The sequence below is a fragment of the Ovis aries genome, chromosome 20 (genome assembly GCF_016772045.2).
Source record: "Ovis aries strain OAR_USU_Benz2616 breed Rambouillet chromosome 20, ARS-UI_Ramb_v3.0, whole genome shotgun sequence".
Classification (NCBI taxonomy): Eukaryota; Metazoa; Chordata; class Mammalia; order Artiodactyla; family Bovidae; genus Ovis; species Ovis aries.
The window spans coordinates 19,881,958-19,909,256 of NC_056073.1; the positions used below are offsets into that span (position 1 = coordinate 19,881,958).

The following is a 27,299-nucleotide window of genomic DNA, read 5'->3' on the forward strand; positions in this document are numbered from 1 at the left end:
TGTGTAAAGATACTTCCCCTGGGAGAGTTGAAGAAAAGCATATGAAGTATATCATTTGAAAATGCAATTTTTAAAGTTAAGTTATCCAGTGTTTCTTGGCCTTTTGGAGACTCTATTTTATGTGCTAAATGGATGAAAGAAGAGAATCTTCTTATGTTGAAATAGCTTTTAAGAAATGTGAGCTAAAGTTTCACGAATGATCCTACTTTCTACATGGTTGATTCTATGTGATCTCATCAGTTTGGGATGAAACGGTTCAAGAAAGAGAATGTTCCTTCAAGTTAGAAGACTGGGGTCCTGACTTCCACTCCAGTAGCTATGTAATTTTAGCCCATGCTCAACCTTAAAGGTGGAAAAAATAATAATTTAAAAATGCCCTGCCCATCTAACATAGAATTGGAATCAACTTCTGAGAGAAAAGGATGTCAAAGCTGAGATACAAAGAATAAAAGTTTGGAGGTGGGTGGTATGTTCTCAGTAAAAATTTCATGTATGAAAACCTGGAGCTGAGATAGTGCAAATGTGAGTTATGTAAAACAGTTTTTTTTTTTAATGTAAAACAGTTTTTTAAAAAAAAAATGCCCTGCCAATTGGGGAATCTAGAAAATAGTATAAGATGACAACATTATTATTACAATCATTATGTCACAGATAATATGTATATATAAAGATAAATTTCCAAATGAAAATGATAAGCCCTTGAACAGATAAATAATAATGAGGAAAAACAGAGATGGGGAGAATTTTCAATAGCCAAAGTAGATGTTTCTGTTTAGGAAAATTCATGCGAAGGATTTTATGGAGGCAAAAGAATGGACTTGTGAACTCCCAAAGATCTCTTCCTCACTAAGAACTTGGATACATTCTATATCACATGTGTTATCACTTCCTCCTGTTCCAATAACTTAGCATTCTCTCTCTCAGCTTTATTCTCTTACCTGAATCTCTGGTCTTCACTAAGAGTCTGAATAACTGTGGATCCACCAAAAGAATGTCCAATAACTGCTATTTTATCCCTATCAATAGAGTCCTATGTGAAAAAAGCATGACATAAATGCATAAGTATCTCACAGGCTGTTCAGAGGATAGGCAGAGATTTTGTGGATCACAAGATTATTATTTCACAGGCATGGTTAAGTACCTTGATTCTTAGAAAAGAAATATATACACACTCACATGCACCCACACACCCACACACACCCACACATGTGTACGTATACATACATGCCTATATATATGAACACTTCTATACAAAAACATGTTATATATATACACTTATAAAACATATCCATATATATACTTATAAAACATATGTATAAGTTTTATCTATATATATACAAAAACTTCTTTGGTTTCAGCACCAAAACAAAAACAAACAAAAACCTCAAATAAACAAGTGAACTTCATGGCTTTCTTCATCACCCACACTGGCACCATCAATGTCATTGCTGATCGCTCCCTCTCCCGCACTCCACATTCATTAATTTGTCCATACTCTGAGTATTTATTGAACACCTGCTCTGCACCAGGCACTGCAGTTCATTTCCCACGAATTCCTAGTCTTTTTGGGAAGGAGTTACAGATACACAACGCAGACGAGGTAAGGAGGTGCCAAGGAGCATGTGTGGTAGATGGCTAGCCCAGTCCAGATGGGCAGTGGGGCCCAGGCAAGCTTCATGGATAAGGAGATAAGGAGATGCCTGACTTAGGTTGATGATTAAGCAGGTCTGTGTCAGGAGGACGAGGCATCAGACCAAGGGGACCACATGTCCAAAGCCAAGGAGACAGGAGTGGCTAGTTGAGTGGCACAAATGACTCACAGTCCAGAGGACAGACCATCATCTTAGTTTGTTCCCTTCCTTGTATTCCACACTCCCACACACTTCTGAGTCTTCAGGCACACTATCCACTGGGATGTGCTTCCACCCTACCCCAGCATTTTGTCTAAAACTTTTGACCAGCGTTTCAGGATCAAGCTCAAAAAGATGCAGGAGCTGCCCAAGAAATTACAATACTTCCACTGTTTATATTATATCGAACATATGAAATTACCAATTTTTTTTTTGTAGATCAAAGGTGGCTGGTGGCAATTGTACACATAGTTCAACCTAACGCATTTCTCACTCTTGGAATACTTTCCCAGTACTCTTTTTTTTTTTTTTTTTGAAGCCCTTTATCATGTTGTACCTCGTATTATAGCAGTAAAACAGACAATAATAAGAGCAACAAAGAAGTCCAGGCCAAGGGAAAATGAATTTTTTTTAAGCTCACCTTCAGCTGTTTCACATCAAACTCTAAATCTAGTACATTCGTCACTGGCCTCCCGTGATCAATGTCCAGAATCAAACTGAGCGCTTGAGAACATTCCTTTGCTCGTTGCTGTAACTAAGAGGATGATTAGAAGTAGGACATGACAAAGTAAAGAGCTGTAACACGTAAAGCTTGTGTAGAGGGTGAAACACAGGACAAAAATTCAGTTGCCTATAGAACACAGCCTAGCATAATGAGCCAGGCACCAGCTTTGCAGGTACTCATCGCTTAGTCTAAATCCTGGCTCTGTTGCTTACCCACTGTGTGTCCTCAGAGGATTTGCTTAACCTCTCTGAGCTTCCATTTATTGTATAATAATGTCCACCTCAGTGAAACGCAGGTGGGATTAAATGCAGTAACACATGTAAAAGCACCCACTATAAAGTTTGGCTTGTTGATTAGTCGCTCAGTTGTGTCCAACTCTTTTGTGACCCCATGGACTGTAGCCCACCAGGCTTCTCTGTCCATGGGGTTTCCCAGGCAAGAATACTGGAGTGGGCTGCCGTTTCCTCCTCCAGGGGATCTGCCCAACCCAGGGATCAAACCCGGGTCTCCTGCATTGCAGGTGGATTCTTACCATTGAGCCACCTGGGAAGCTGTGAAGCTTGGCACAGAGGTAGAAAATAACATGCTTTAATTCACTTGGTCTTCCTCAAAGCCTCATAAGAGATACTGTTAATGTTCATTATTTCATAACAGCTAAAACATGGAAACAAAACAAAAAGAATAAGTAACTTGTCCAAGATAAGCCCACTGTACCTGCAGAGTAATGGCATCAGGATTCAAACAAAGAAAGTTGCATTCTAAGGCCTGAACTCTTAATAATATTCTCTATCACCTCAGTCTGAGAAGGCCATGGCACCCCACTCCAGTACTCTTGCCTGGAAACTCCCATGGACGGAGGAGCCTGGTGGGCTGCAGTCCATGGGGTCGCTAAGAGTCGGACACCACTGAGCGACTTCACTTTCCCTTTTCACTTTCATGCATTGGAGAAGGAAACGGCAACCCACTCCAGTGTTCTTGCCTGAAGAATCCCAGGGACGGGGGAGCCTGGTGGGCTCCCGTCTATGGGGTCGCACAGAGCCAGACACGACTAAAGTGACTTAGCATAGCATAGCATAGCATCACCTCAGTAAAAAGTAGACTTTAGTTCTAACACAAAAGAATTCTGAATATTCAGTCATCTGCTAGGATTTCCATGTTGGTCTTTGTTTTTACTGTGACCCAGGTACTTCATTAAGGGAATTTGATTACTCAGGGAACCTTCTGACATATCTTTTGGGAATGGGAAGTAAGGAGACCTAGGGGCACAGTCTGCCCTATGTGAGATAATTAAATAAACAAATGTCATCATTTTGCCTGCATCTTTTGGTCAGCACGCCACCTCTTCTCTTCCTCAACGTACCTGCTCATTTCGTAAAGGAAACTCCTCCTCTCCTCGCTTCAGGGTTCTGAGATAGAGCCAAGACTTGCTGCCTCTTTCTACAGCAGACTGGTTCTTGAAATAGTATGTCGCAGATGCAGAGCCATCTCTATGATAGAAACAGAATCAATGACTTATGTCACTCGTGTTCCTCACCCCCGTCCTTGATTCTTTCTGACTTCCCTTCTTCCACTCTACATTGTTTTTTAATCAAAGAGGCCCCAAGGGAGTTCTAAGAAAAAGACATTGTTGCCTGTAAAGAAGGCACTCTGTCTTCATAATTCTGGGAGACCCTGGAGTTGAACACTCTCTCCCGAATCAGATCCCAGCACCACCACTTACTAGCTGTGTAGTTTGGGGCAAATTACCCTTCTTTCTTTGGAAGGAATGATGCTAAAGCTGAAACTCCAGTACTTTGGCCACCTCATGCGAAGAGTTGACTCATTGGAAAAGACTCTGATGCTGGGAGGGATTGGGGTCAGGAGGAGAAGGGGACAACAGAGGATGAGATGGCATCACTGACTCAATGGACGTGAGTCTGAGTGAACTCCAGGAGTTGGTGATGGACAGGGAGGCCTGGCGTGCTGTGATTCATGGGGTCGCAAAGAGTTGGACACAACTGAGCAACTGAACTGAACTGAACTGAACCCTTCCTCAGCTTCATATTCAGCCTCCCTTGAAACAGTGATAGTAACATCTTAAAGGATTGTTAAGAAGATTAAATGAGATGGTATATGAACACGGCACTCAATGAACGCAATGATGAACCCAATGATAGTATATGAAAATGAACTCAAGAAATGTTAGCTGTTTTTTTATATACATGACAATCTCATTCAGTCTCCTTTTTTTCTCAGTCATGGGTAATCATAGTTGACAATTCTACCAGTATTTTTTTTTTTCCTGCTGAGTAGCACAGCTTATAGGATTTTAGTTCTCCAACCAGGGATTGAACACAGGTCCTTGACAGTGAGAATGAGTCCTAACCACTGCACCACCAAGGAATTCCCTCTAACAGTACTTTGTATAAACCTTTAAGAAAGGTAGAGCTCAGCCACGTACCAAGTGACATACCTGTGTTCTACAGCAGCAACTATAAACCCGTGGGATGCCAGATCAATGCCAATAGCAGAATAAATCGTCCTTCAAAACAAAAATGAGAGAAGCATTCAACTACCAGTTGAATCCACAAATAAAGGATCCACAAATAAAACCTGGGAATTGGATGGCAGGACTCCCCCTGCAGGTGTGCCCTGGGGTAAAGCATAGGGCCGTGGTTCTCAAAGGGGGCTGATTTTAGTCCTCTGAGGATATTTGACAATGTCTGGAGGTATTTTCATTATCAGGAGTGGGGGTGGGGTGGGGTATATTACTGCCATCCAGTGGGTAGAGATACTGCTAAAACCATTCTGTGATGTACAGGACTACCTCCACAACAGGAAATGACCCAGTCCCAAGCATCCGGGGTACCAAGGCTGAGAAACACTGGTACAGTGACGGTAAATACTGCCTTTGAGAGTTCTGGGTTTAAATCTTGGCTCTGCAAGTTTCTAGTTATATGACTTTAAATACTTGCATTACTCCATTTCTGTCCTCATCGGTGGGGACAGATAATAAAGTTTTGGCTTTAGAATAATTATAAGGTGTGTTTGTTTTTGTTTTTTTTTTTTTTCCATTTTTTGGCCACACCAAGTGGCATGGGGACTTTAGTTCCCTGGCCAGGGATTGAACTCATGTCCCTATTGGAAGCACAGAGTCTTAACCACTGGACCACCAGGGAAGTCCCAGTTACTAGGCCATGATAAGAAAATATGTAACATAGGCAGGTTGTACAATGTGATGCTTAAGACAACAGGACCTACACTCTGACCACTGCAGGTTATTGGATCCTGGCTCCTTCACTTACGAGCTGTCTACCTGGGATCAATCACTCATCTTCCCTCTGCCTTGGTTCTTTACCTGCAGAAGGGTGATGTTATAACATCTGGGACCTGGTGGGATTATTATAAGGATTTAGTAAGTTAACACATGTTCAGTGCTTATAACCATGTCTAAAACAGTGGAAATACCAAACACAAGTCAGCTGTTAGGTAAATGGCTAGACAGGGGGAGATGGTTCAAGAGTCATGTGCTAATAAGCAACTACATTTAGAATCTTTCCACATCTTGGTTCTGCACAATCTTCTTCTATCATGTATTCTTTTTTTTTTTTTAACATGAACCATTTTTAAAGTCTTTATTGAATTCATTATAATATTGCCTCTGTTTTTTCTTTTGTTTTGTTTGGGTCGCGAGGCATGTGGCATCCTAACTCCCTGACCAGGGTTTGAACTTGCACCCCCAGGATTCAAAGGCAAAGTCTTAACCACTGGATCGAAGGGGAACTCATGCCTATTATGTATTCCAGAGTAAATGGCCATAAAGAAAAAAAAGGAGGTCGGTGAGTATCATGCTTTCTTCTCCTGATGATGGAAGGCCAACTCAGGAAGAGAAAATCTTCTAGTACAGGGGTCAGCACAACCGTTTCTGTAAAAAGCCAGAGAGTAATTGCCTCCAGCTCTGCGGGCCTTACGTTATTTGTCTCAGACTCAGTTCTGCCACTGTAGTGCAAGACTAGAAGAGACAATGGGGAAAGTAAATGCGTGTGGCTGGTGTTTCGATAAAACTGTATACACAGATGCAGGAACAGGCTGAATGTGGTCCTCGAAGTCTGAGATGCCAATCGTTGGTCTCATAGGAATCAAGTAACTAGTTGGGCTACAATTAAACAAGTGAAAATTTCTCACTGCAGATGCTACCTGATTTTTTTTTTTACCAGCTAAAAGCCACTTTTTCTTTTCTAAAATTCTTATAAACCTGAGGCAGATGGGAAGGGAGTTGAGAATATGTCAAAAAAAAAAAAAGTAGATGGGGTGGTAGCCATGAAAACATGCTACCTGTCATGATCCAGAGACCATAGTTGACTAGAGCCCACCCAGCTCCTGCCCCAGTGGGTCCAAGTAAAGCAAGGCTTCCTGTAGGTTGGTTCCAGTGACAGAGCATGGCGTGTGTTTACCATAGGTCCCTTCCTATGAGATGCAGAACTCTGATGAGCCAATCTTGGTCAAGCTCTCCCTCCATCAGCCTGGCCCAGTTTTTCTTAGAACTGTACCACATTCATACCCTTCATATCCAGTCCTTCTGTTTCCCATCACCTTCTTAACTGTCCAGCCTGCATCACAGGCTGAAATCTCTCCCCATCTTCTCTGCTCCTTCCCTTCTATCCTTCATGGGCATTTCCCAATACACGCCTTTCACAGCTAATCTACTCATGGTGTCTATTTCTTGGAGAACCTGAACTAATACAGTGAATGATTTTGAGAGTGTAAATACTGTTATATAGAAAGACAACCACCCAAATTGCAACCGCCCCTCTCCTCTATTGTGAGGCTGGTCTCCATGGGCTGGAGGCAGGAAAAGACAGGGCTAAGGACTGATGAGCAGATCACAGCTAATTCTGAAGGAACTCTAAGTCCTCCCAGGACAAGGACCAGCCTGACACTCCAAAATCTGCTGTCCTCCTATTTTTTTTTTTTTTGAGGGGGAATGCATTCAATCATTGATCCCTGGAGGCTAAAATTGTTCAGCCTCTTGACACTTTACCTGAATGCTCCAAGACCATGAGAAAAAATAATTAGTGGGTATTTTTCCCCAGTCCTCAGAGGTGCATTCCAGGCTGCAGGAGTTGTCATTGAACCTAGAGAGCAGTGGGAGGTGATAATGAGTGTCTTTTTCTGACTTGAATATTGCTGGTTAATTTAACTTACATCTCCTGAGTATAAAAACCTGACCGATGGAATTTATTCTTTTATGCATCAATAATAAATTCATGTAAAAAAAGTCTCCTACTAGAAACCACCAAGCATGGGCATGAATCACTTGTTTTTTTCTTAAGACCATAGGATCATGAATTATCAGTTCTCACTGTCAGCTCTGAACTTGAGGTGAGACATTTCCTACTGAGAGGTGTGTTCAGGAAGGCTGCTCCTTATCATCAATCCCAGATCTTGGCAAAACTTCAAAGGGAATGTTCTGAAACCAAACAACCAGTAAACCTCAGGAGCATTATACTGAGATTCAGAATCTTCAAATGGGAAACTCCTCTCACTCTAATTTGATCAAGGTCAAAGAGAAAGATGGAGAGACCTTAGACTTCACTCTCAGATGTGGCTTTGGATGAAGTTCTGCCACCAAGGAGCTGCTGACCTTGTGCAGGTCAAGAGAACTCGCTGAGCCGCAGAGTCTTCTTCAGTAAAATGAAGGAAAATAGAGCTCTCTCGTGGGGGACTGGTGAGAATCATATTTAAGTGGGAATATATGTAGACGGCCTTCCCTGCCTGCAATGCAGGATACCTGGGTTCGATTCCTGGGTCGGGAAGATCCCCAGGAGAAGGAAATGGCAATCCACTCCAGCACTCTTGCCTGGAAAATCCCATGGATGGAGGAGCCTGATAGGCTACAGTCCATGGGGTCGCAAGGAGTCGGACACGACTGAGCGACTTCAGTTTCATACGTAGATAGCATCACTGACTCAACTGACATGAACTTGGGCAAACTCCAGGGAACAGTGAAGGACAGGGAAGCCTGGCGTGCTGCAGTCCATGGGGTCGCAAAGAGTCAGACACGACTTAGCGACCGAACCACAACAATATGTAAAGCGCACCTATCCAGTCACATAGTAAAGGGCTCAAAATGGAGGCTATGGTCTTTTCCTCCACTTCTCACTTATTACGGTAATCATTATCATCAACTATTTGTGTTCCGCTTTCTCATCAACACAATGGAGATGTGCCCACAGAAACCGAATGTAATGACTGCTATAGCAGTGACCTACAAACTATTCAGCATCATGAAGACGTGTAATTATGTCCATCATTTCTCATATAAAGTGGGCTATTAAGAAAACTCCAAGGAGACGTTTAAAATGAATGCCAAAAGGTGTAGGTAGTTTTGAGGGGGAAATTTGAAGATGTAGTTAACACCAGGTCAAGAGGGTGAGACAGATAAAGGACAAAAGCCAATATTAATGAATTGTAGACATACTAAGTGATGAATCCACATTGGATTGTCTTGGTGAGAGAGGCTGGCCCCTTGGGGGTGGTTATGGGAATGAGAGTGGAGTTTCCTCATTTATGATAAATAAGAAATTGGCTTTCACTCCTTGGTTTAGGATATGGAAAGGTATGGTGGCTTCTGCCTTCTTTGTCTCTTTGCCCAACTGTAAAACACACTTCAGCACATAGTAGAGAAAGGAGAGGTCACATCAGCCCAATTGCTGTTCTCATCGCATTATTGCCCCCACAGAGAATGGAAGAAAGAAAAATCTGACCACCCATAGGGAGATGTTGGAGCCTGTCTGAAAGTCTGATACCTTCACTCCCTCCACCCACCCTGTCATATTCAAAACAGACAAAACTAGAGCCCTTGATTCTCTGATAGTTACCTGGTCTTTTAAGAAATACTTGGTCATCTTAAGAGATGTTTAGACTGGAGACAATCTATTTTGATCTTTAACTGCCTGAAACTCTTGCTGTTTTCAAGCTTTCCGTGTAGTCTAGTGCTTACAAAGCAGGATCAACAGAAATCTTACCGAAGAATAAGCTCATAATTTTGCCCATAAGCCAGTGTGTTCCAAGAAATTTACTAAGACCCAAAAAATATTCTTTGTTTGGGATCCAGAGGGTGTCGGAGTGATCATCATCTTGAGATGGATAATACAAACGCAAGAAGGTGCCCTGTAGAGGAAGGAAATGAATGTGCTTTTAGTCAAGTTGCTTCTCAAACCTATTCCAACAGCTGTTTTGCATATTTAATTAGTGGGGACCCAAATACCTCTATTGTGGGTGAAGAGGTCCAGAGAGCCTTTTTTGATAAGTTGCCATGGTGATTGAATATAGTCAAAAGGAATAGAAAGAGAAAAATATGCTTTTTGAATGAAAAGAAAGTATGAGCAGCCTGGTTTCAGACATTAGAAAAGGGGGGAAAACCGAGTTTATAGATAAGTTGATCTGAAGACAGCAGTGACCTGAGGAATGGCTTCACCAGCCAAAGGTTTGCCATGAAATCATACCAATGACAAAATGAGTCATTCCCAGGTGAGAGCAGGGTCAGTTTTCAAAACCTTCTTATGGACCATAGCCACACTCAATATTAGAATATAAGGACAGACGGTATTAAAACATTACCTTAGTAGTGTAATCAAACATCAAGTCTGTACAACCGACGGAATAAGATCCATTTCCTCTGGGGATTTTAGATTGACCAATGTTTGCAGCAGCCATCAGAGCTTGTATCTTACTGATCCATACTGGAAAACAGGTCAATATTATTTCATTTGTCATCCATGACTCCCCAGACTTGATTATGCCAAGAAACTTGGAGGGAATCAAGTGACCACCCATAGTTTTTGGGCCTTCATTTCTTCACTAACTAGTAAAATACACAAATAGTTATTGAAGACCCTCTGTATGTGAAGAACTGGGTGAGGAAAAAGATGGCAGTCGACATCCCCCTTCTCCTAAGATGCTTAAGATCATCCTCACCTCCTAATCCGTGTATCTTTGCTCTTACCTGCTACTCCTATCCAGAGCATATTAAAGACCACTTCCTAAATCTGTTTCCCTAAATATGAACTTTACCTGGTATTTCAGATTTGGGCTCACATCTTCCCACTGGATATCTGCATCTGACAACTTTCCCACAGGAATAGTGAAGCCCATGGTCCAGAGTGAAATTACATGACTCTCTCCCAAATCCCCAGCTTCACCCTCCAACCATACAGCCTGCCACTCCAGAATTCCATAGCTGGGGGATCCCAGGTCAGAAACCTAGGAATCATGCTACTCTCCTAACTATTTCTCCCCTGCCATCTACATCCAACCAAGTTCCAATTTCTAACATTTGTTTTTCGCTTAGCATCCTCTCTCCAGCATGTCTCTGCTCTGCTAGTTCACCTGTCTCACTTACACCTTCAGTGCTTTTGACCCAACAGTCGCCATCTCTCCTGAACATCCTGTTCACCTTGGATCCTGACCCCTTCAACAGTGTCCTTCACACAGTTTCTGGAAGGATTTAAAGTATGAATCTCACCAGGCAAGTCTTCAAATCCTTCAATGCCTTCCTTCCACCGGTTGTTTTCCCTTGAAGAGAGCATGTTTTGGAATCTTTCTGGAAGGCAGTTTGTAGGTTATATTTAAATCTCTGATGCCTTCCAATGTGGGGTGGCTTCTTTTCTCTACTGGGGGATTGAAACTCAGAGAGATTCATAGGTGTACAAGTTAAGCCCCAAGTTCTGGGCACTGTGAGAAAAACCCTCGGTAATCTGAAGGTCCATTGCTTCCCTCTCTGATTCTTTTTCCCTGTGAGTTACCTCCTTTCTATGTGCTCCTGAGCAACACAGTGGGCTGTTGCTTGCATCTGCGCCTTAGTAAATGCTGTTCCCTGCATTTGAAATCCCCATGGCAAATTCCTATTCAACCTTTAACATCTTGATTGGATATCAGGTCTTCTCTGAAACCTTCTCTGATTCCCCAGACTTAATCATTTCACCCTCAGTATTAAATAAATTCCCTGTATATATATTTTATCTTCCTTCCTATCACATTAGACTAAAATTATGTTTTACTACTCTGTCTCCTAAGAGTATCTCATAAGAGCTGCATCCATATCTTTGTATCCTTGGATCTTTAACACAATGTCTGGCGCAATGACCGGAGTTCAATAAATATTTGTGAAAATGACCAGAACTAAACTTTACACTGTCACTGGGTCTCTTCCGTCTCTGTTAAGTGCTTTATGGCATATATTCTTTTATCCACCCATTCTGGAAATATTTTCTCTCTCTGGCGCCAAAACCCTTCAACACACCTGAAGTCTCACCTGTTCTCCTTTCTAACCCACAATCAAGTCAACATTTAATTTCAGCATGATGAGACCACATATCAATGCATCTGACTCACTTTTCCAGATTCAACTAACCTGCTCCATTCCTTCTTCTGGACTGTGAGAGGTGATCCCTTTGCTAGACAGTCTTTCATGCTTTCTATCACATTCTGCCTCTGCCACGTAGACACGGCGAACTATGCTATGTATGGCATCTGACTTCATACGGCATCTCTCAGAAAGGTGTTGAGTTATGAGAAGAAGGTCATTTACATCCTCCACACTGGTGTGTGAAACACCTGCCAGTGATGAGCCTTTCAACTCATAAGGCCTTGCAACTTCAAGTTGGTCCATAGACCAGCATCACTGGCATCAAATGGAAGATTGGGAATGAGGCTCTTAGGCCTCATCTCAATCCTACTGAATCTGAAAAGTTGTGCCTTTTGTCAGAAGCACTGGGCTAAGGTACCAGACCACCTGGCCTGACACACAGTCAGCAATTCATGTTCGAATTGTAGGAGATAGCTCCAAGGAAGGCAGTGGTTGAGATGAATGGACCCTGGTGCTGGAGCCAAGTGATGCTATCTTGGGTTCCATTTGTACATCTTACAAGCTATGCTGCTCTGTCCTTGGCACTTTACCCCCTTCTCTGATCCTCATTTGTAAAGTGGGGATACAGTCACTTGGCCAGCCATCAGGACAGCTCTAAGGATCAAGTGATCATATAAATCAAGGTAGCTTGACTTGACCAGTTCAGTTCAGTCACTCAGTCATGTCTAACTCTTTGCAACCCCATGGACTGCAGCGCGCCAGGCTTCCCTGTCTATCACCAACTCCCAGAACTCACTCAAACTCGTGTCCTGACTTGACTTACAGGTGTGTTATGACCACTATAACAGGCAGACAACTGAGGTTATTTGTCCCTTCCCTAGAGTTAGCGAACTCTGGTTACCCAAACTCAAGCCCAAAGAGGAGTTTTAGCAGATCTACACCAGATCATGGGCTTCCCCGGTGCTGTGAGTGGTAAAGAACCTGCCTGCCAGTGCGGAAGACATAAGAGATGCGGGTTCAATCCCTGGGTCAGGAAGACCCGCTGAAGGAGGCAGACGAGAAACCCGTGGACAAAGGAGCCTGGCGGGCTACAATCCATGGGGTCACAAAGAGTCAGACGCTAAGACTGAAGCAACTTAGCAGGCACGCACACTAGATCATACCATTTTTCTCTGTATAGTTACAAAATCCAAGGCATTTCCTCTGAAACAATTCTTTAAAAAGCTTTCCCTATAAGGCTAACATTTTAGGGTCTGTTTAGAATTACAAAAAGCTTTTTCTCTCCCATTTAAGACTGTCGGCTCAGTGGTCCTTCATGATGTAATAGCAAGACTTCAAGTCCGGAGGACAGAAGGGCAGGCCTGTGACGAGCAGCCTGGGTTCTCCTGCAGCCCCCACCCACAGGAACCATGGTGTGGCCACAGGGACTCAAACCACAGTTTGGTGAGGAGCTCCAGAGAACCCACAGCTGCCTGGGAGGTACTACCTCTGGAATTGAGTGTTCAGTTCTAGAGCCATGGGGAGATTCCATGTTGCACAAGGTTCCTCTTATGAGATGTCAGTTCTACCCAGGCTCTGGGAACCTTTCCACTCACCTCAGAGTAACCTGGTCCTCTAAAACCTGCTCTACCAAAAAGCCTCATCCAGCATTCAGGAGCCCAGGCCAAGGTGACACTGCACGGCTGCCAGCTCCAGGACGCCTGACCCCTGAGAAGGTCTCAGAAAACTTTGACCTGGGGTTTGAGTATAGGTCTCCAGGGCCCTGTGGCTGGAGGGCCACGTGTGTGTGTGTGTGTGTGTGTATAACTGATTCACTTTGCTGTATAGGAGAAATTAAATACAACATGTAAGTCAACTACATTTCAGTAAAGTTTTAAAAAAGAGAAAAGGTTCAGCAGCCCATAGCTAATGGATAGGATTCTGGATTTCCCATTCTCTAGCCATCGATCAGCACACCTCATGGAAAAAAAGAGACAGGTAGGGGACTTGCCAGGTTGCGTGGCCACTCTCCAGATGATACTGCTTTATGGTTCAGAACTTTTAGATGTCACTTCCTATTTTTCTTCAACTTCATTTTAATAGGAGCATTAGAATCTATGGTATGCTATTAATCTTAGTATACATTTTTGGTGATGTTCATTTATCAAATAGTCCCAATGTCTGTTTCTGGGGTTGGAGATGGATTGTACAAATGTGAGGAAAATGACCATCTCTTTATGGTTTTATGTCCTCCATTAACAAATGGGACATCTCTAGCCATGCTGATAAACCTTTTAGCTATATGACCATATTTTCTATGTATTCATTTAGTACGAACGATACAAATAATCATATATTACTTTCATCTTTTATTGAATAAACTATTTCTAATAATTTAAAACATATTCATGCATTCTTTTTTGAGTGTTTAGAATGAATGGGCTGGGATGACAGATGAATCAAGTTTCTGCTGGCTCAATAACAGCTTTCAAGTTTTTTTCAAACATGGGGGAATAGGGAACATGTTTTGAAATTCCCACCCTGTACCAGTATAAAGCACATGATGTAAAAGAATCTGCTCATCATGTAAGATGCCACCTGTCTCCAACCTACAGGTAAGGTAATGAGAGAATGAATATAATCAGGCTGCAGGCCTCTTGAACTCGATTATGAGTCCTCTGTGTTAGTCACCAAAGAGGTATGACTCATGCCTCACCTTTCTGGAAAGTATAGTTGCATGAATGGACCTGTGAGATAAGAGGCCATTTCTATGCAAACATAGAAGACCTAGTCTCTCTTCCGCTGTTGTGTTCATTTCCCCAGCTATGAAGTAGGGCCAGATTTGTAAGGCACTGTGTTATGAAAGATCTTTGGTGAATGTCGCAGTCGGGAGCCACCCGTCAACACTGCATAGCTAGACCCAGAGAAGCCATGTCTCCCTAGGTGCACGGGTCAGTGGGTACAGAGAGTATGGTACCTTTCAGAGGCCACCAACACCGCTTACCTGAGCAGACGAGAAAATTCCTGAGCCCAACTCTCTGGAATTAGCAAGAATTCTCAAGACTCCAGAAGGAATCACTTTGCAATCAAGGTCCTTTTAGGGGTCATAGATGTCCCTGTCTAGAGATGGCTGTCCCATTCTGGCCACCACTCCTGGGCTTGGCCAAGCCTCCGCCTCCTTTCTTTTGCCACTGTTGCTCAGTCGCTCAGTCGTGTCCGACTCTTTGTGACCCCAAGGACTGCAGTATGCCAGGCTTCCCTGTCCTTCACTATCTCCCAGAGTTTGCTCAAACTCATGTCCATTGAGGTGGTGATGACATCCCACCATCTCATCCTCTGTCGCCTCCTCTCCTTCCCTCCCCACAAAAGGTAAGAAAGAGCAGGGATGCACATCCATTCTCAGCTGGGACTCCAAGTGCCTGCTGGTCCCTGCTTTTCCCTGTCATTAGATAGAAAAGGTTGTCTCCCTCTGCATCCAAACTCTAAATCACCATCTTCTAACACCATCAACCAGGACTCCCCACCATCAACCAGGACTACACCTGTTGATCAAGACACCTGCCTCTTCTTCACCATCGTGGGGGCAGTTTTGGGGTTTCCTTGGAGGGCACTCCAGGGGAGATGTGTTACTATACCCAGAGGGCATGGCAGTCATGTGGAAAAAAGGCAGCGTGGACTTTCTCCCCAGTGATTGCAAACTGAGCTTCCAGCTTGTTTGAAAAGGCCTCCTCTGAGCAGTCTTGCAGTCTTTTTCTTTTGGCCATGCTGCATGCGGGATCTTACTTCCCCAACCAGGGATCAAACCCATATCCCCTCACTAGAAGTGCAGAGTCTTAACCACGGGACTGCCAGGGAAGTCCCTGTCTTGCAGTCCTGATGTTGAAGAAGAAGGCACTTCTTTCTCTTGGTTCAGTAGGAAGAAGAAAGACTGAGGCCCCTCCATTCCCTCAGGAGAATTAAGGATCTCCATCAGCATCTTCTTAGACAACCCCACACATAACTTCCCCGGGGCCACTTCGAATTTGGCAACAGGTGGATAGTTCAAGCCCTTGAACAAATATACCTCTTACCTGGGGATTCAATATAGGCAACTGGATTCAGGTCTTGCCAGTCAAAAGGATAAACCAATGCAAGGCAGGTGCAGAGGCAGAAAAGCACATGCAATTTGGACGGTAACATCTCCGAAGCTGAGCTGCCGTTTCAGCTTAACCTTCTTTAAGGCAAAGAATGACATGGAAACACAGACATGCAATAAATAGGACTTAAACAGGCTGACTAATCAGTGAGATTAAGGGACTAGTAACATGATTCCATGGGTTATGAAGGGAGAAGACGTTTGGGAAAAAATGGCACATGCATTTTCTATGATAGGTTTTGGGGAGGCACTAGGGTGTTAGGGGTCTTGGTCATGCTGGATTGCAGAGCCCAGAAATAACATTTTTAGGCTGGAATATTAGCTTGTTGGCCACTAGTTTCCTAATTTGCAGCAGTCTAGTCAGGTTATGAAGAAGAGCATCCAACTATAATTATTATAACAATCACATATCATAACCATACACATGGGCTTGTCAAGCACATAGTAAATCCTCAATGTTTTGGCTAATGTTTCCCTATATTTGTAAAAACATCATATTGCAGAAGCTGAGGTCAGTGGAACCGGTAATGTCAGTGGAACATGGTAATAATAAATTACATTACTGTAAGACTCTTTGCTAACATCTTATCAGCAAAAAACTATCTTGGATCGGTGCCTCATCTGTCCCCTTGCACATTTTCCCCCTCAGCTTTTCGGGGTGATGGAAATGGTCCAAGCCACCACCATCTATCTCCTTCTTGAATTTTGCAGTAACTTCCAACTGGTTTTCCCCAAAGCCTATGGTCAATTCTCAATATAGCAGCTGGAGTGACAATGCCATTCCTCTTGCTCAAAGTCCCCAGATGACTTCATATCACACAGAGCACAAGCCACAGGCCTTAAAGTAACATTAAGGGCTCCACAGCGTGTACCCAACAGACTCCAGATCTGACCCCCTCCTCCAGCCCCTCCTGCACACTCACCCACATACCTGCTGTAGCCACACACCTCCTTTGCCATCCAGCAAACATTCCAGGCATCCAGGCACCCCTACTCTTCCTTGGAATCTGAACCTGTGTCCCTCTTCCAGGAAGGCTCTTTGCTCTGATACCCAAATAACTGGCTCCCTCACTCCTAGGTTTTGGCTTCCATGTTAGCTTCTCAATGAGATCTTCCCAGTTGACTACACAAAGCCATTACCAACCATCACCAAAGTTTCCCTGGGCCAGGAAAGGAGGTGATCTCTGACCTGGTTCCTCCAGGGTGCAAAAGGAGAAGACACCTCCCAGCTCAGCAAGCAGAGCTCACCCATCTGGGCACAGCCAGGAGGCAGAGCCACTGGGAGCACAGAAGGCAGTAACCTCTTTGCCCAGCACATTCAGGCCATGCCTCCATCGGGGTACTATCTGCCCTCTACTGACTGGTAGGTTTCAGTGACTTCACTATCCAGTCCCACCCTCTGAGGCATGTGAGAAAAAAACAATCACTATATAGGCTCAATATGCACGTTTATACATAAATAGAAAAAATAAAATCTAGATGAATATAAAGCCAGAATATTCTCAATGGTTACATTTAAGGGGCAAGATTACAGGGGATTTTAGTTTTCCTTTCTCACATGCGCTTTTCTAATCTGTCGACAATGAACAAGCATCACTTGAGTAGGAAAGAAAAAAGAAAGGAAACAAAACCCTAGCTCTTTCCTTGAGCAACTAAATCTAAATCGACGGCTTCCTGCCAGAAATAAGCTACCCTCTTAGATACGCTGGGCTTCCCCGGTGGCTCAGACAGTAAAGAATCCAGGTTCAATCTCTGGGTCGGGAAGCTCGCCTGGAGAAGGAATGGCAACCCACTGCAGTATTCTTGCCTGGAGAATTTCATGGACAGAGGAGCCTGGCGGGCTACAGTCCATGGGGTCGCAAAGATTCAGACATGACTGAGCAACTAATACTTCCAACTTCCTTAGATATTTTAGGTCCAATTTAGGGATAACGTTAGATTGAAGACTTTGCTTTAGAGCACTAATTTTAGGAGAAAGGTATGCTTTGGTTTCAGTTTCGAAAACTGGAGTAGGTTTTTCAAAATTTCAAGTTAGAACCCATGAGCCAGTCATTGTACTAGGCTTTTAAGAGAGTCCCAGTGTGTGGAATATGAGTGTGTGTGTTCCTGCATGGGTACGGAGTGGGGATGAAGTGTAAGATGACAAACAAAAGAGAAACATGCTTCAAAGAGTGCCCTGTTAAAGAAAAATAAATAGGGACTTCCCTGGTGGCCCAGTGGTTAAGAATCCATCTTCCATTGCAGGGGACTCTCAGGTTCGATCCCTGGTCATGGGACTAAGATCCCACATGTTGTGGAGCAACTAAGCCTGCACGCCACAACTAGGGAGACCACGCATTGCAACAAAGAGCCAAAAAAAAAAAAAAAAAAAGAGGGGGTGTCCAGTTTCGGACTTGCCCAGTGGTTCAGTGATTAAGACTCCGGGCTTCCCCTGCAGGGGACGCAGTTGCTACAATCCCTGGTCAGGGAACTAAGATCCCATCCCACATGCCTCACTGAACAGACAAAGATGTAAATCATCTAAAAATTTAAAAAAGTGTGCCCAGTTTTGTGATCTAGATGATGATGGAGGTAATCTACTCTGGTTCAGATGAAGTTAGGAGACACTAATTAGTCCAATTCTGTTGTTTTATAAACAAAGAAACTGAGGCCCAGCGAGGGGAAGCAACTTGCAGGAACAACACAGTAAATTAGCGGCCACTTTAAGAGCAGAAGCTCTCATCCCCTGATCACCCAGTCATCAGATCTGCAGCAGCAGTGAGCCCTGCCCTGTAGGTGGGGAGTGAAGAATGTGGATCCTGTGGAGATCTGGACAGGAAGTTCCCCTGGGCAATGGGAAAGTGAAAGCGAAGTCGCACAGTTGTGTCCAGACTCTTTGCAACCCCATGGACTGTAGCCTACCAGGCTCCTCTGTCCCTGGGATTTTTCCAGGCAATAGTCCTGGAGTGGATTGCCATTTCCTTCTCCAGGGGATCTTCCCAACTCAGCGATTGAACCGGGTCTCCCGCATTGTAGACAGACGCTTTACCGTCTGAGCCACCAGGGAGGAGCTGGGCAATGGGAAGGGCCTGAGTTTGCAATCAGAAGGATCAACTCCAGGCCAGTCATTGGGTATCTGGAACCCAAATCACCTAATCATTGAAATGAAAGAAACAACCTTATCTTGTAGAGTTGATGAGGTGAGAAAATGCCAGCAAAGAGCTCAACCATCAAGCAGAGTGCCCTTTTCCCTTCTTCCCCAGAAACAAGATTAGCTCCACTGGAAGCAAAGTAGATTAGATTCTCAAGATTACCTTCTAAGAAAGACCCCAGTGATCCAAAAGCCAGTAACTGCGTCCTGCCCAGCTGTCAGCACAGCATAAGTGCTGCAGGCTCTGGCCGCATCAGATTTCTCACCCTCTGCATCGCTGACACTTGTGCGTGCACGCGTGCTCAGTCTCTTCAGTCATGTCCAGCTCTTTGCAACCCTATCGACTGTAGCCGGCCAGGCTCTTCAGTACATGGGATTCTCCAGGCAAGAATACTGGAGTGAGTTGCCACGCCCTCCCCCAGGGGATCTTCCCCGACCCAGGGGTCGAATTCACGTTTCCTGAATTGCAGGTAGATTCTTTATCGCTGAGGCACTGGGAAGCCCATCATTGACACCTGGGACCAGGTAATTCCTGGGAATGGGGGTCTGTTCTGTGTATTGTAGGGTGTTTAGCAGCATCCCTGACCTCTACTCACCAGATACCAGTGGTAGCGCCCCCTCCCTTGTGACAAACAAAAATGTCTCCAAACATTGCTAAGTGACTTCTGCAGCAGGGGGGAACTGCCCCCATTTGAGAACTCTGGGCTACATAATGGGCAAACAGGCACAGGCATGGGTCTGTCTTATCTAGGAGATGAGACAAAACCATACACTTAGAAACAGTGCGGAAAACCGTGTGTGTGTGTGTGTGTGTGTGTGTGTGTGCATGTGCGTGCTCAGTCATGTCTGACTCTTTGTGACCCTGTGGACGGTAGCCCACCAGGCTCCTCTACCCATGGAATTCTACAGGCAAGAATACTGGAGTGGGTAGCTATTCCCTTCTCCAGGGGATCTTTCTGACCCAGAAATTGAACTCGGCTCTCCAGCACTGCAGGCAGATTCTTTACCGTCTGAGCTACCAGGGAAGCCATCTACTTTAAGACAAATAACTATAACTCTGAGCCCTCTTGCTAAGCAGGCAGGTGTATCTAAGTATTCAGTGTATGCGCTGGTTTAGATTTACAAAGATACATGAATTCTCCATCAATGAATTCCATATGTGATATGTATGCATCACTGCATTTGCTCTTCATCTTATTCTCCAGTTAATCTAGTTGGGGATCTTCCCATGATGCCCTTGCCCAGAAGCCCCACCCCTTCCCACAATGCTCACAGGACTGTGTGTTCACCTTTGACAGTGCTGGCTTAACCACAACAGCCTATCCACCAGACCACTCATTCAACCATCCACCCATTCAAACATCTACAGAGCACCACGTGCTTAGTAGATGTACTAAGCAACCATAAGCACATGAAACCCCATGGAGGGGTTCTTGTCCATTTTCCCCCAGATGGAATGAAGCTGCTCCCACTAAAGGTCCAGTACCCTTCATCTTTTTAAATTTCTCATATTTGTATGTATTTGGTGGGGGAGGTCCTTAACAATGTTCCTCTGGTTTCTGATTCACTTCTCTAGCTTTATTTCTTAAAGTAAGCTGTTTTATTCTTTTATGTGATTTTATTATAAGAAGCCACCCATCTTCTGTGGAGGTGTCACACAATTTAGGTAAATATGACCAAACTCTTCCCATGTTGCTAAAAGGAAAACAGCGCTTCTTGCTTTTCCAAACAAAGAACTACTGTAATTGGCTCTAAGTCACTGGTGTGCTGGGACACTGGCTTCTTTTATCTTCTGATGGTCATTAAGACCTTTGGGAGGATGACCATAAGGCTCTAGTATCTGAACACAGAGGAATAATTCATAAGAAGTCTTTCATTTCTCCCAGTCCTCTTTTCACAGAAAAGTGCCTTTTTCTCAACTGTGGGATACAGCTTAGCTAGAAATGTATTTACATTGAACAACTAGGATCCTGAAAAGTCTAATATTGACTTTGGACATTTACAACAGGGGAATCCAAAGTGACACACAGTCTTCACAATCACAATGTATGAAAATCCACTACCACCACCACCAGCCAATATAATCTTTTCTTGGAGAAAGATGTAACTGGACAGACAGCAATAATTAGTAAAAAAAAAGCTGGGAACACAGGACTTATTTACTCCTTAACAGTGCCAAATTTACCAAAGCAAAACCAGAGATTCTAATGGGGGTATAAAAGGCATCCTGATTATTGGATGGTAATCTGGCAAGACTTCAACTGTCCATATCCTTTGATCTTTTCACTACTTTTCTGAGATAGGCACAGCACAAAAATATTATACACAGGGAAGTAAAATCCTAAAAATGGTATGCCCCTTCATTTATTCCAATTCTAGAAGAATCAACACACATGGAAGCCCTACAGATGTCAAACAGTGAAGGAATACCATAGATGGGATTTTATTCAGTTATTTTTCTATAAGTGACATTCTAGGCAACTATATCCTTGTTTGATGAAGAAAAATATTTACTCCATTCTGAAACAGGCTAAAGGCAGCTTGAACATCAGACTACAGCAGCAATTCTCAACCAGGGCAACTTTATTCCCCAGGGGACATTTGGCGATGTCTGGAGACATTTTTGGTTGTCAAAACTGAGAGGTGACTATTACTGGCATCTGGAGGGCAGAGACCAGGAATGATGCTAAACATCTTACAATATACAGGACAGACCCACAACACAGACATTTATAGCTCAAAATGCAAAGAATGCTGAGATAGAGAGACCTTGGTATAAAAAGATGTGGGTGAAACCATATCCTTTAATAATAAACCATATTCTTTAATAATAAAGAATATTTATTCCATTCTGAAACAGGCTATAGGAAGGTAGATGCCTGGTCAATACAAGGAAGAACTTTTAACATAATCAGGTAATTTATGATTTATTCCTTACAATGTAGAGAGAGCTTGCTATCAAAAAAAGGATTCTACCAGAGCTAACTGGTCCCATACCGGGATTCTGAAAAAGGTAGGGGTCCTTGGGTGTAGCTGGACTCTGAGTTTTCACCTTAGTAAAGATATACAATTCCATTTAAAAGCATCAGCAAACATTTCCTACTTTATACTTATTATTATTGAAACTAGGAAAGAGAAAACACAATACCTGCTCTACTAATTTGTTTTATTTCTACCATATTAGCTAATAGAATCAAAACTTAATATGGACATTATCACAAATGTATAATATGCAAGTCACTTCTGCAGAAAAGTCTAAAGCCTCTTATCCTGGGCACAGCTGATACAATTCTTGTGCAATCATTTCACAACCTAAGAAAAGAGATATGGCCAAAAAAAAAAAAAGAAGCAGCAGTTCCCCATTGTGGAACCAATTTCGTGCTTCTACTCATATTAAGAACATGGGAGCTCGTTTGCCTCCACTTTGCAAATATCCAGATGTCTGCTGCCCTCTGTGGTTTTCAAATCACAAACAGTTAAGTTATCTAAGATCTCTGGGCCCTTTGCAGCCATATTGGAAGCATTCTGGTACATTCCATGCCAGTTAAACCACATCTCATTGAACTAGTAGAGCTTTAAAGGCTTTGACAAACGAAAGTTTACTTAAAGGGACAATAACCCAGCAATAACCAGACAGATGAGGGAACAAGGCAACAAGTCACATGGGGAGCTGTTGAAGGAAACAGGGATGTTTACGCTGGGGGAAACCCAGATGGCACATGACAGCTACAGTTCTATGGAAAAGGAATGAGTCCTACGTGGACCCAGACTGTAGAACTCTGTTAGCTGGAGCTCTTCGACAAGTACCATATTCTATCACAGGAGCAGTTTAAGCACACATCTGCGGAGCACCATCAAGCATGCTGGAGAAGGAATTCCTGCGTTGGATAAGGGTGAATGTGAATTGGACAGGCCAGACTAGATAACCCTAACCCTAGGGCTCCCAGTTAGGTAACTTAAGTGAGCTCAACGGACCCTGTGTAATAGAGAAAATAGTGATGGGGGCTGCGGTAGATGGGGTCATCTGAAAGGGTCCAGGTGTATCCCAGTTGGCTGCTGTCAATGTGGGAATGACCTCTTCAAGTTACCAGATCTTCATTATTTTTTTTTTTTTTCAGTTAAAGCCAGAAAATCATATTTGTATGTAAAACCGATTGATTTTTAAAGAAGAGCACCTAATCCAATATTTCAAAGCATTATATAAGTTAAACAGAAGATGCTGTGGCCTCTGGGAGAAACTGTAACATCTTCCTTAAAGATGCCCTAACCACCCTCAACCCTAAGGAACTCTGATAGTAAAAAACGCAGGAGAGAAAGCGTACAGATTCTAGAATTACGGTCACATCTTGTCTGCAATTTGAATCACCAGTCTGGCCACTTGAAGCTGATATTCAGATGAGCCGACCAATCAATAATTAATAAGGTCTGGCAAGGGGAAGCTAACTGGGGAACCACTAAGTCACTAAGAACTGCATTGCACAAGATGTAAATGAGGAAAGGCTTCTATTTCCCTCTGACAGACACCTTTTTTCTAGTATGCTGCGTGTCAAAATGAGGCAGGGAAGAGAAACAGATTTTCTCAACTGTCTGGCTGCTGAGAAGGTCAGGCCTACCGCAGCTGGTAAACAACTTTGAAACTCTTGCCTGGCCCCCAGAAACTGTGATCAACTAGGGAAAATTCAAGAGTTTCCTCTGAGAGAGGCCGCTTCGCTAAGGGAAATAATCCTATTCAGCCCTGACTCCCAGCCCCCTCCAGAAATTCTGCTGTCATGTAAAGGTTTTCAGTTGGCAACAGATCTTTGCACACAAACATATTTGTATCCAGCCATATCCAGCACAAAGATAAGTCTGCTAAATTAAAAAAAAAGTTTCCATGTCTAGCTTCTATTCTGAATTTTATCTGATCACATTAAAGTTTTAAAAGTAAGCTGGCTAAAATAAATAAAGTAACAATACTCCAATTAAAAAAATAATTAAATAAAAAAGTAAGCTGGCTATACAATACAGTATTTTTAACTATAGTCATCATGCTATATGTGATATCCCTAGGGCTTATATATTTTATAACTGGATGTTGGTGCTTTTTGACCATCATTGCTCATTTCTGAATTTTAATTTGTGCTGAATATCAGTTTAATAAACTACCTTTTATCCCACATTAAAATTTTTGATGGAATATGTTTAAAAAGCAAACTGGCTATCATGTTAGCATTAATTTCCCTGCCTTCTATGATGGTATGTTTCATTAGTAATTCTTGGTTTAGGTTTTCAACACCCTGGGCAGAGCATAATATTTTTTTATGTTTAGTAAATTATATTTATTGAAAAGAATAAAGAAAAAGACATTGAAACTGGTATAAAATTTCAGCAAATGAAGCACAAGGAATTCAAAGTAGCATAATATTAGCATATTAGAATCGTAACAAGATCTTACATTACTTCATTTTTAAATTCTTATTGGGGTACAACTGCTTTACAATGTTGCGTTAGTTCCTACTGTACAGCAAAATGAACCAGCTATACTTATGCACAGGTGCTTGTGCTTAGTTGCATCCAACTATTTGCAACCTTTTGGACTGTAACCCACCAGGCTAAAGCCCACCAGGCTCCTGTCCATGGGAAGAATACTGGAGTGGGTTGCCACTTTCTCCTTCAGGTGATCTTCCTGACCCAGGGATCGAATCCGCACCTCCTGTGTCTCCTGCATTGCAGGCAGATTTTTTACCTGCTGAGCCACCAGGGAAACCCACTTATACATATATTGTCTCCCTTTTGGACTTCCTTACCATTCAGGTCGCCACAGTGGATTGAGCAGAGTTCCCTGTGCTCTACAGTAGGTGCTCATTAGTTATCTATTTTATATACAGTATCTATTTTATATCTATTTTATTCTATCTATTTTATATCAATAGTGTATAGTGTCAACTCCAATCTCCCAATTCCTCGCACTCGCCCCCTTACCCGCTTGGTATCCATACAGCCGTTATCTATGTCTGTGTCTCTATTTCTGCTTTGCAAATAGGACTGCTTTACTTTAAAGAATATATTCATTAGCTTATTTGTTTTTGCAAGATGAGTGGACCACACAGAGCAATGTCATCTCACTATGCAGATGGGAAATTTGAGACAGAAACATGAAGTGACTTCCCATACTGCCCCAAAACACAGACTGCTCCCACACTCTGGTAAATCTCCATAATAAATATACCTGGAGATAGTTTCATCACCTCTCCTCTTCTCCTCCTGTTACCCATCCTCCACAGACTCCCAGAGGAACCCTTGAGAAAAATGTAAATCTACCAAGTCTTGCCTCCACTCAAGGCTACCCACTGCACTTGAAACAAAGTCCAAACTGCTCACCTCAGCCTCCAAGTCTCTGCCCGACCTGGATTCAGCCTCATGCCTCTGCCACCTTCCTCCTTCCCTTCTGCAGACTCACTGCCCTCAGCTATGCCTGGACCAAATCAAGCTAGCTTCCAGCCCTGTGTGCCTGTGGTTCTCTCCACCAGAACTGCCTGTCCATCCCTGGAGGCTCATCCTAAAGCCATCTCTCAGGAAAGTCTCTTTTAAAAACCCAGTCCAGAAGCCCATCACACATATATGCACACACACACATACCAGTACTCTGTTACAGCATTTTTCCCCCATTTGCTTTAAAACATCTAGTCCTTTCCAAACTGACCTTGCTCATCCCTTGGTTCTAGAAAGTGAACTCCATGAGAAAAGAGACCGCATTGCTATACTCACTGCGCCTGACATGTTGTTGGTGCTCAATAAAGATTTCTTGAGGTCAATGAAGGAATGAATGAAGTTTGTACTAGGAATCAACTAGCCCACTTAATTCAATTGATACCTATTTAGATAGCAGAGTTTTTCTTTCTCCTCAACTGCTATGTTTATTTTTTTTTAATTACAAGCTTATATATATAGACTATTAGACTGTGTCTATTAGTGTGTTATGAGTCATCCCTGTAACGTGGAGCAAAGGACAGGACTCTGAACAGGTGCTTGGCTTCATAGAGAAAGGCAGTAAGAATCCACGGCCTGTCCCTTCAAACTACAAAGCTTTCTCAAAATTCTGGAAGTTCTGGTAAAAGGAAAGCCTACGTTTTCTGCATGTTCACAACCGTTTCATAGCAGTTACTGCTGACTGTACTTACATTTATATGTTTTTAAACTAGTTTCCTTACTGCTGAAAATACTGACAAATGGATATGATTAGCCTTTCTAAATAAGAAAAAGAGTTGCTTTCTTAGTGAAAGCAAAAAAAAAAAAAAAAAAAAAAGATCTAGAAATTCTGGAACAGTATGATTTTAGAGCTAAATGTTCCCTTCAGCTTCTCTTCACTCCTTACTTTGTCTTCAGTGATCACGTTTATGGAAATTTCTCAATGTCTCAAGAAGTCTGGCCTCAGTTATCAAAAGGGTCTTGAAAAAAATTTCAGGCTGATCCTCCGAATGATCCTAAATAACCTCAGGATGGTCTTTGTTTTCAGGAAATATCCATTTTCTAAGATGTCAAGGTAAGGAATACAGACTCCTAACACCAGCTGGCATTCTCAGGGCCCACTCCAGTTGCCCAGGTACCTAGTTAGCTCTTTCCTTGATGCTCTACAGGGAGAGCCTCAAAGATGGTGGTAAACTGTATTGGATCACAAAGCTAACTGGGTGATGGAACACGTGTTCCTCGCCACTGAAGTTTAAAAGGTACAGATACACAGTGGAGGAGAAATGAGGAACCAGTTGCCCAGGGTTCTGCCTGCTGGAAACTCCTCCAGATGCTGGGCAAACTCTTTCACACCTCAGCGATAATTTCTCAGCTGTAAACGGAGTGAAGTGAAAGTCGCTCAGTCAACTCTTAGAGATCCCATGGACTATACAGTCCATGGAATTCTCCAGGCCAGAATACTGGAGCGGATAGCCTTTCCCTTCTCCAGGGGATCTTCCCAACCCAGGGACTGAACCCGGGTCTCCCGCATTGCCCGCGGATTCTATACCAACTGAGCCACCAGGGAAGCCCGCGGAAAAGGAGTGGCTGAACCAAAGTAATCACTGCCCCCTCAACTCCACTAGCCCTTCACCCTCAACGGCTTGAGTAAGAAGGTCCATTTACACGAAAAGCATCATCACCTCAGCCGTGACAGGAGTTCTTGCACAAATGGCCGAGGATGGGGGTGATATTCAGCGCCGATATGCGACGAGTAGCAGAGACGGCGAGAAAAGGCCAAGTACGGGGCTCTCTCACCAGCTTCAGCAGGTCCACCAGAAAGCCCTTCGCGAGGAAATCGGAGAATGCTGGCAGCTCACCAGTGCCTTCTGGTGGCCAGAAAGCCATCCCTTTCCCATTTCCCT

General features: G+C 43.2%; 1 protein-coding gene across 10 annotated transcripts in view; it reads right to left on the minus strand.

Moving 5' to 3' along the window:
* The window catches only part of PLA2G7 (phospholipase A2 group VII), a 38,720-nt gene that overhangs the window by 9,817 nt on the left and 1,604 nt on the right, over positions 1–27,299 (minus strand). For 4 of the 10 annotated variants that reach the window (XR_009597576.1, XM_060403223.1, XM_060403219.1 and 1 more), the window contains exons 2-9: positions 15,754–15,896; positions 9,958–10,079; positions 9,363–9,507; positions 7,376–7,469; positions 4,808–4,876; positions 3,716–3,842; positions 2,272–2,385; positions 939–1,030 (exon numbers count right to left, since the gene is read on the minus strand). Coding sequence is in view for 9 of the 10 variants with exons in the window: in XM_060403223.1 (XP_060259206.1) it covers positions 939–1,030; positions 2,272–2,385; positions 3,716–3,842; positions 4,808–4,876; positions 7,376–7,469; positions 9,363–9,507; positions 9,958–10,079; positions 15,754–15,862 (872 nt within the window). In the remaining variant the exon portion in view is untranslated. Of the gene's footprint in view, positions 1–938; positions 1,031–2,271; positions 2,386–3,715; positions 3,843–4,807; positions 4,877–7,375; positions 7,470–9,362; positions 9,508–9,957; positions 10,080–10,861; positions 10,940–15,753; positions 15,897–27,077; positions 27,220–27,299 lie in introns of all 10 variants that reach the window. The other 6 variants (XM_060403224.1, XM_060403218.1, XM_027958354.3 and 3 more) reach the window with 4 other exon arrangements.